The following is a 10,227-nucleotide window of genomic DNA, read 5'->3' as shown; positions in this document are numbered from 1 at the left end:
CGCGGGGCAGTGACGCGCGGCCGCCCGGACGGACGCGGTGTGGCTGGTTGGTCGGCCGGCCGGCCGGAGCGGGGGGGGGGCAAGGGGTGCAGCGGCTGGGCCGCGAGCGGGCGGCGCGGCGCGGGCCGGGGCCGGAGGAGCGGGCGAAGGGCGCGCGCGGGAGCGCAGGGGGAGAGTGAGCGGGAACGCGCGCGCGCGCGCGCCCCGGTGCGCGAGCCGAGCCAACCGGCGGTGGAGCGGAGCGGCGGGGAGGCGCGTGGCGGGCGGGCGGCAGCGGCGCGCAGGCCGGGCCGAGGCGGTGACAGCGCTGAGCCGCGAGCGTAGCCGGGCCGCGGCGCAGGAGCGCGCCTGCACGAGGCGGCCGGCGGGGGCGGGGGCCGGGCCCGGCGCGCGCGCGCGGCGGGGCCGGGGCAGCGGTGGGGGGGGAAGGAGGCAGTAGAGGGGCCGGATCCCATCATGGCCTCGGACGGCGGCGGAGGAGGGGGCGGCGGCGGCGGCGGCAAGATTCGGACCCGGCGGTACCACCTGGGCGCCGCGAAGCCTCCGTATGCGAGGAACAAGCAGGTGAGGCGCGGCGGCGGGAGCCTGCGGGTCACCCCCGGCGGGAGGAAGGCCTATTCCCCCGAGTCCCCTCAGCGGCGGGAGCGGGCCCGGCGCGGCGGAGCCTCCCGCTCGTTCCATCTTTCCCCATCCGCATCCCCGCACGTGCGCGGCTTCGCGTCGGGGTTTCCCGGTGGGGCGGCCCGCGGAGTGCAGACGGGTTTCCCGCCGGGGCCGCGGGCATTGTGGGATTTCCGGGCGCTCTCCCCGCTCCCGCTCCGCCGGCAGCCCCGGCCCGCGGCGGGATCCTCGCCTCCTTTTTGCCCCCCGCTGGGCCGGCGGAGATTCCGCCGCCTGGCAGGGAGCGGAGGCGGTAAGCGACCGCGGCGGCGGGGAGCAACTTCCCCCGCCCTGCGCCCTGCGGCTGGGGTGGGCCGGCCGCCCCTCGGCGGGGTGGTCGCAGGGTTTTGTCCCCGGGCTGTGCAGTTCCTTAACGACCTCGGGGCGAGCACCCGGAAGAATAAACTGCTGTCTGTATGCGCCCGTCTTGGAGTGAGTTGTTATTCTACCCCCCCCGCCCGTTAAACTAATGCTGGGTTATCAGGCTTAGTTACTCTTCAGATTTAAGTGCATCGCTTCTAAGATTTTTGTTTCTTGATAAAAGTTCAAATTGCGAATGAGTATGAGTCTTGCATCCTCGACTGGTTTTTTTTTTTTTTCTGGGATGCTGCATGCAGAGCTCTCGGGTCTGCATCTGGTAGTTTCTTCAGCCTCTTTCCTGTGACTGAATGTGCTGATGCAGTGCAAGTGAAGTGTAATTCATAAGGCATTTGTTCTCCTTTGTATTGTAGGGCAGAGTAGATGGATAACAAAAACTAGTGTAAATTGTGCCACAAAAAAGAATCCCATGCCATTTAGAATGGGGGGCGGGGGGAAAGCAGAGGTCTTCCCAACTGCCCCTAGCCAAGAAATTGCAAGATTCCCAGAGAGAGTGCTCTGGAAATTACTTCCATGTGAACTTACGAACCTGAAGCTGACCGTTCAGCCAAAACCTTTACATTATTGCATCGGTAACATAAGCTATGGGGTTGAGTATTATATACAAAATTGAGGCAGTGGTGTGCATGAGTCGTTGCTTGATTAGTTTCTGTTATTTGGGAAGTACTACACTTAAGTCTTTTATACAGTGTTGTACAGCACTGTTGTCCTTGTAAAGCTAGCATGGTGACTTCATACAAAGGATCACTGCGCTTTCAGAGCAGATGTCAACAGCTCTTAGGTGAATGCTGGAATAATGTTGAACTTCCTGTATCTCACGTGTGTTGATCCTGTGTAGGTAACTGATAAACCTTACGCTTGAATTTGAAATAATCAGTGTAGGTAGTTTTCTGACTCTTCCATTGTCTGTTGTCTCGGCACTTTTTCTGGTAGGTTTATTTAAACAATGTGCCAAAGCAGGCACATGCTTGGGGAGATCTGTGGGATTCTGCCTGGAAAATGGATGCTGCAAATTGAATACATAGATCAAATTAACAATAATATACGGGGGGGGGGGGGGAATTGTAATGACTAAATAAATAGGCAAGCTGATAGATGTCAGACATGCCCACTTGTTCTTATGGATAGCTTTTTAACCCTGTGCAGCTAGCTAACCTGCATTACATTAAAAGATGTGCTCTGGGCAGATAGCTAATTTAAATGGGAATTAATTGACAAGTGTTCCTGTTTTCAATACAGTGCCCACTCTGCAGAAGTATTCTGAGCTTTAGTGTTAATTGTCTCTCGCTAATGAGTCTGGGAAGACAAAGTGCTTAATGCAATCCTGATGTGAGGTTATACCTCTGATTCTGAGCCCCCTAACTGTTATCAATAAGTAGGTTCATAGAGATGCTTTAATAGAACTCTTATAGGTGCTTGTGGTCAAAGCTGCAGTCCTGAAGACCCTCAGTCTCTTCTCATTGAGCTCTGAAGGTGCCTAAGCACAGTACTCAGTATAGCGGATATCTTTAAAGCTCTTGGGACATCTGATTTATTAAATATGTTTTTCCACTTCTGTGAGTGATGATGAGCCTGATACCTGGGTCATGACTGACTGCTTTCTGGGTGGTGTTATTTTGCTGTGGTCTCCTGGGGAGTTCAGTCAGGTGAGAATTCTCTGAACGTGTCCAACATGTGCTGCAGAGTTAGTCTGCTATAAAGTACAGTGACAGTTTTAGAAGAGAGTTGGAAGAGGAGGTGTTGCTGCTGCTGCTTTTTAATGACTATTAGCTAAATCATTTGTTCAGAATGTGGTAGACCCTGCTTCAGATGCCTTTTTGCCTGGAGGGATCAACCTACATCTTCCACTTTCTGGGCAAATATCCCAGTTGCCAAACTGTGTGTTGTCTTCAGTTCTCCTGGCTGAAGCTGTGTTACTACCCAGAAAAGGAAAGCATGATTCACTGAGCCAGAAAGAGGATGTCTAAGAAGATGTTGCTCTCCAAGACTGGGGGTAGAACTGAGGAGTCCCTCCGCACTGACTGTGCTTTCCTAGTTGCTAAGTGTTGACAGCTCCATGCTGAATGTGTTGACTTTAGATTGCAGTGTGCTTAGCGTGCTACCTGTTTACTCAGCCATCTCATGCTGAAATATCCAGCCTCCCTCTGTACTGTGTAAGGAGCTTAGGCACTTGGGTTAAAATTACAGCTTCTCTGAGAGCTAAATATGTGCAAGCAAGGGGCTGTTGTGTCTCACATCTGGGTTTCATCTTCCGGATGTGGCCCTGGGGCTTCTAAATGCTGGTTTGTCCTCGTCATGTAGGTAGGCTGATGATAGGGATTACATGGTATGGGTGTGTTATTGGGGTGACTATTTACATTGCTAAGGTATTAAACAGTTTTTAGTTTAGTATTTGTATATTCCAGTTGTTAATTTTATGTTTAATTTTGTGCTCTTGTGTGTGTGCACTGGTTTAGCCTGGAATAGTGCCATTCTCGTGCAGGTAACATAGGTTTCAAAGGTTCTAAATGGGACTTACATGAGAAGAGCCTAAAACCACTTGTTTTGATTATTTTTTTTAATTAGATAATTAACCATTCAAATGGAAATGTCAAGGAACTTTGATTCACCTGGACTTTTAAGCTCATACAAGCAGATTTGAGCATGAGAAAAAACAATTACCTGAGAAGTCTTTATAACCTTCCCATAAACCTGCATGTTTATGTTAAGCTTCAGCCTGGAGCTGTTTGATATGAGAGATAATATTTGTAGATTGAAACTTCTGCTGTGGAGTGATAAGTTTTTGTTGTTTTCTTTTTTTTTTTTCTTACACGTGTACTTGCCTGTGCGTATTTATAATGTAGATGTGCTACAGGGTACGCAAGAAAACTGTCCAAAGGTGTTTTCCTTGGAGAAGCCAGCCTGAGTTTCTGCATGTTTGTAGTTGGTCTTACCCTGATGTAGTTAGGATTAGCTGAAAGAGGGGACTAAGCAGCCGCTGCAAGGCACATTCGCTAGTCCTGATCATTAAAGTCCTGTCTGGATTGGTGAGTTTCACAAAGTCACTTGAGAAATCATGGGAGGTTCTTCCCAGATGAAGTAACCACAGGATCTGGAGCTTAGACTATATGCAGCAATGTCTTAATTGTTACAATATCACCTGCTGCTGTCTTGAAGGCAGGCCAATTGTAAACTGTTGTTTGGAGTATGCATGGCATTTTCTTGTTGGGTGGTGACTGCTGGCAGTGGGCAGATGGGATCTTATAAACCACCAGGTTTATTTTGGGAGGAAATTATGAAACTCTCATGCTTAAGAGTTCCTAGAGTACTATGTTGAATAATGTAAACTAGGTAAGGTTTCATAAACATAAAGCAGGAAAACAGTAATTTAAATAACCTTTATTAAAAATGCCCATAGGGACCAACATGAGTGTAATTGTATTGGGTTAATTCCTATCAGTAGGATTGTACCTAGATGACTGCTTAGGTGGATGTATTTAGAATTGTATGCATCTCTGCTTGTTTTGGTTTAGTAGTAGGCTAGCGTATTAAAGTGAATAGATTTGAAGAAATGTTTAATATTTATTTAAAAATTAGTTTTAAATGAATGGGGTAGTAGTTAACATCAGAGGTTTTGTCTCTGTCCCAGCAATATCAGATTGTAGTAGTAAACCAGATGTTTAAATGTGGTACTTGACTTTCTGCTGCTACTGGAAACAGAAATGTATCCTAGCTGGGAAGAACTTTTTAAGCTGAGATATTGATACTTTTCTCTCATTTAGACTAACAGTACTGCCAGCAGTACAACAAATGTGGAATGATGATTGCTATAGCATTTTATTAATATTTTGGGTTTTGTCTATCAAAGTGTTGTCATGACAGCCTTGGAGGCTGTGAAGTGTTGAAAAACACCCAGTATTAGTGAACAGTACTTTAGGAGAGGAAAAAAGCAGATGAAATAGACTGTGTTAGCTGGGACACTGCAAATTGCCTTTGGTTCCTGGCAGCACATCACTTCCTCAGAGTTATTTATTCCTCCAGTCAGTAATTAGAACCGGTTCTTGCTCCCCTGCTGTGAAGGAACTGAGCTGCTGCTGATTCGAAGGACTGTGGGAGGACAGAGTTCAAAATGTCTTTGCATGCCTAAAAAAGTTTGAGCAGAGCTATTTCAGAGGGATGCAGATGTGGGCTACCGTAGCCTCTGTAACAAATGCATGTCACAGTGGGATGACCTGCTCAGTGGACTTGGGGAGAACAGTGAATGTTGTTTACCTGCACTTTTAACAAGGACCTCAGCATGGTCTCCTGTGTTATCCCTATAATCCAGCTGGTGAAATGCAGACTTGTCAGGTGGACTGTAAAGTGGTTGGGAAATAAGTTGGGACCATTGGCCTCAAAGGGTTGTCAATCAGCAGTAGAAAATTTTAGTGGCAGCTGCTTGTGAGTAGAGGCTCTTGGAGATTGATATTGATGTCTTTATTAACAACATGGGATGAAGGAATGGCATGCATCCTCAACGGGCTCCCGCATGATGCCAAACCTAGGGGAACATCAGCCGTATTGTATAATGAAGGATGGGATTGCCTCTGAGGGATCTTGATAGAAATGGGCTGCTGGGAACCTCATGAGGTTTGATAAAGGCAAATGCTGAGTCCTTCATCTGGGACAAAACAACCCCACCTACTTGCTGGACAGCAAATTGAACCTGAGTCAGCAGTATGCCATTGAGGTAAAGAGGGCTGACTGCATTCTGGGTGGTATTAGTAAGAATGAGGGAAGGTTGTTGAGGGAGATATTTTTTCTGCTCTATTCAACACTTTTAGGACTGCATTTGGACTATTGTGTCCAATTTTGGTCTTCCCAGTACAAAAAAAAGATGCTTACATACTGGAGTGAGTCTAGTTGAGGGCCACCAAAAAGGATCAGGGGGCCGAGACAGCTATGTGTATTCAGCTTAAGAGCAAATAATAAACAAGAGTATAAAGAAGGTACACCAAGGCTATTGTAGAAGGTTCACTGCAATAGGAGAAGAGACAAAGGACTCCAGTTGCAAAAATGAAAATTCTGATTTAATATTAGGAAAAACCTTTTAAGTGTGAGGACAGCCAACATGTTGGAAGAACTGCCTAGAAAGTCTCCATCCCCGGAGCTGCTCAAAACCCAGGTGGGCACAGCAACCTGTTCTTGGCTTTTCTCTGAGCTGGAGGTTGGAGTACATGACCTGGGGTGTCATACAGCTTCTGTGTCTGTGTGGTTCTGTGAGTGCTGCTGTTGGACCACAGAACACCCACAGACATGTGGTTTCAGTATAAATGTCAATGTTACTCTAGGTTGGTAATCCTTTTGTTGGTCCATCCTCTAATTCTGTCTGTTTTCGAGGGAAGAGACAATGCCTCCCGTCTTGCTGTTGGATTTTATCTAGAGTAAATTGCAGGGTTGCCCTCAAGAACAGAATAGCTAAGAGGCTTTTTCTTTAAAAGTCTTCTGTGGTCATTTTCTGCTGTTAAATTGCAGAAAATCTTTTGAGTTTTTGCATTTTAAAGTTCTGTGTAATTGATCCAGTATTTATTGTGTAGCTCTTGTACATCTACAATATGTTGAATTGTGATATGTATACAGTCATGAGAGAAGGAGGAGATGCTTGTCAGTGTACATTTCTTGGTATGTACTACTAAGGCAACATAATGAAAACTTTCCTCTGTGCTTTTTTGACAGTACAAGTCCTCAATGATGAAGAATTAAGTGTCCACAATGTTCTTCTAATGAAAAATCCTAGCCATTAGTCAGTTTTTTTTAATTACTTGGTCCAGTATTAGATTACTTGTCTATACATTTTTTGTGAACAGCTGCCCTAAATATATTTCTTGTTTTCTTTTGTACACATCTCCTATGCTAGGTATCTTCCCTCTTGCCACTGCATGCCATATTTTATTTTGTCACAGAATCTCAGACTGGTTTGGGTTGGAAGGGACCTTAGAGATCATCCAGGTCCAGCCCCCTGCCATGGGCAGGGACACCTTCCACTAGACCAGGTTGCTCAAAGCTGCGTCCAACCTGGCCTTGAGCACTGCCAGGGATGGGGCAGCCACAGCTTCTCTGGGCAACATGTTCCAATGCCTCACCACCCTCACAATGAAGAGTTTTTCCCTAATTGTCTAATCTACATCTCTGCTCTTTTGGTTTGAAGCCATTACCCTTGTCCTGTCACTACATGTCCTTGTAAAAGTCCCTCTCCAGATTTCTTGTAGGCCTCCTTTCGGTACTGGGAGGCTGCTATAAATTCTTCGCAGAGTTTTCTCCAGGCTCAACAAACCCAACTCTTTCAGCCTGTCTTCATAAGAAACACGCTCCAGACCTCTGATCACCTTTGTGGCCTCTGCTGGATTCACTCCCAAATAAATAATTTTTATTTATAGTGCTGCTTTTAAAGTTTTTACTTGCCTTGTCCTTATGCCTAAATGCTACAGGTCTTATCTGCCTGTTACAAGTGTCTAATTGAAGGTACAATTTAAATGCACGTTTTAAGCCAAAGAGATGGTAATTTTGCTAACAGTTGAGCCCCTTGAAGGCGGTGTTATTCACACTATATGTCACCACTTCTGGTGGGAGATTGTTATACAAGCAGCTTTGTTGGTGGAAGGGACTGGGTATGTAATCTCAACCCTTTAAGCCAAATTAGTTGGACCGTCTTAGAACTGAGTGAAGGCAAGCATGAGCTAGCTTTTTTGACTTTGCCTGAACCATAAGTAGTTTTGCAGTTTACTGATACAGTGTTTGTCACTGTGGTATTCTAGATCACTGTACGAAAATACTAATTAAAAGATCTTCTGTTAACTGTAAGATTTTGTTTTCTTTGTTTTTGTTGGAGAGTTTACAAATACATTCCCCTTCTTTTTACAAGAAAAGACTTTTTCTCCCTTTTGTCTAGGAAATGCAACAGCACTAAAGCTTTCGTATTAGGGTAACTAGTGATTTCTGAGGGGGTGAAGTTTCCTTCGAGTTTCTGTAACTTATAATTGTGTGTTGCATTGAATTACAGTGTTTTTGTGATTGGCTTGGTTGTGACCATCTTTTTTTTTTAAATAAGCAGAAGTTCATCTTTTCGTTCATCTTTGCCAGGAAAAACTTACACAAACACATGGACACCAGCATGCGCTCAAGTCTGACAGTTTTAGCACACACACTAGCTTTGCCTGTAGAAAATTTTCTCCTTGCTGAGGTTGTTCATTACTATCTCCATAGCTCTGCTATGGAAAGAGTTGGGTGAGAGTGTCCCAGAGAATTGACTTTGCTTTTACTTGTGATTGTATTTTGAATCCAACTCTTTGCTTGACGCAGATGAGTCGCCCGACTCCGTCCACTACAAGACCTCAAGGCCTGGTGACTTCCAAGAGTACAGGGAATCAAGAAAAGGGTTAAACAGTTCATCTGGTCTTTTCTTTCAGACTGAATTACAGGTCTAATGTATAAAAATCTTATTTGCCTTAAATGCAGGAAAGAGCTTGCCATTTCCATTATCAGTTATGTTTGGTGAAATAGAAATGCTGTAATGAATTGGGTCTTACTGTATAGAGAATACCTACAAGATAGACACTTTAATATCTGAACTGTGTATTTGAGTCCTAAATATAAAATATATGTTAGCATACTGTGCTAAATCTGATCACTTGTGATAATGGCCTTGTAAAGACCATCTAGTGCTATTTGAAATAGATTTCTTGATCATTCTGATTTTAAAAACTTCAAACTTCTTGTCTGTGTGGTTATGCCAGAGTTTGCTATTCCGATGCCATGGATTTATTTCTTTTTTTTTTTTCTTTTTTTTTTTTTTTTAGCTATTGTTGTTAAATAAAAATAATCAGTTTAGACTGTAGGGTTCCCTTACAGGAAAAGAAAAATATTCTAAGCAGCATTTGAAATAATGTAATTCTGTGTACTGTTTATGGAACTTGACTGCAGCCACACTGCATAAGTGTGGCAGTCTTTCAATAAATAAATAGCAACTGTGCTTACAGTCCCTTCTTAAATTAAGAAAGAACCCCTTTAAAAATGCTTGTGAAGTTGTGAGTGAAAGTAGTTCTCTTTAATCTTTATTTTTTTTGTGTTTTGTTTTGATGATGATAGGTTTCTGTCTCAAAGTGTAGCACTGAACATAAACTCAATAATTTACAGTGCCCATCACTGATCAGTGCTGAGGATGAACTAGAACCTAATGTAGTGCTTTTACAAGGAAGGAAGAAAAGTGCCCTGTACTTTGTGTGCTCTTTGTAATGTCACAGTGTAATGTCACAGTGTCAACTAAAGGTGTGGACAGAATCTGAGATAAAACCATTCAGTGTGACAAGGATTTAACCTAGTGGGTTAGCATTGATTTAGCTACTAGGGCATACACTGGCATTTTGCACTCAGATGGAAGTGATAATGATGGGTACAGATGTGCAAGCAGTGCCAAAATGTAAAACAGCACCTGAAGTCCCCTGTATTACTTACTCCAAAGCTAACTAGACATAGGAAAGTAAGGCTCACTTCAAGCAATGAAAAGGAAATATACTGGCATCCGGTATTATAATCCCTTCTTCATGAATTTTAGAAATAAATCTGATCTAGTCCACTTGCCTTAAAGAAAATTGTTGTTTTCAAATGTTACATAATTAACGGCATTCCTGGAACATATTGTTCATATTAAGTCATAGTTTTATTGTCTTTTTTTTTTTTCTAAATTAAATGTCAAACTCTGCTGTCCTTCATCCAAATTGAAACCACTCCCCAAGTAGCAAAAGCAGAGTTAGTTTAAGCCAGTCTGAGTTTGCCGCTGCAAGAGACAATCATGTCATGTTCCCACTTCTGTTCCTGCAGCCCAGCCACATGGTAAACTAGACCAGTGACCTGAAGCCCTTGAAGGGCAGTCCTCACCATCACAGTGTGTAGATGAATTTTTGGCTGGATCTTTTAGATAGAGCCGTGATACGGTTTGTCACTTTGCTGCATACATGTGCTAGCAGCAGGACAAAGGAAGGGTCAGTTGAAGAGAGGAGAAAGGGACAGTCTCTTTAATGGCGGTGCAGACACAGGATGGTTAAAAGAATGGATAAGTTTTGTTTCTTTGTCCTGGCTCCCTGATCTTGCTGTCTCTCAGGCCAGTTCTGGTGCGCTGAGCCAGTTGAACTCATTAGTCCAGCAGAGAAACATGTACTTTTTTGCCAGATTAAT

General features: G+C 44.5%; 1 protein-coding gene across 5 annotated transcripts in view; it reads left to right on the top strand.

Annotated features, from left to right (window-relative positions):
• The first annotated feature begins 435 nt into the window (after positions 1–435).
• NUP153 (nucleoporin 153) overlaps positions 436–10,227 on the top strand; it is a 43,589-nt gene continuing 33,797 nt past the window's right edge. For all 5 annotated transcript variants that reach the window (XM_065667314.1, XM_065667318.1, XM_065667317.1 and 2 more), the window contains exon 1: positions 436–564. In XM_065667314.1, the coding sequence (XP_065523386.1) occupies positions 457–564 (108 nt within the window). In that variant the 5' untranslated portion in view covers positions 436–456. The remainder of the gene's footprint in view (positions 565–10,227) is intronic.

This window comes from Lathamus discolor, chromosome 2 (genome assembly GCF_037157495.1).
Source record: "Lathamus discolor isolate bLatDis1 chromosome 2, bLatDis1.hap1, whole genome shotgun sequence".
NCBI classification, from domain to species: Eukaryota; Metazoa; Chordata; class Aves; order Psittaciformes; family Psittacidae; genus Lathamus; species Lathamus discolor.
Note: the sequence above shows the minus strand (reverse complement) of the source record. Positions and strands in the feature narration are given on the sequence as shown.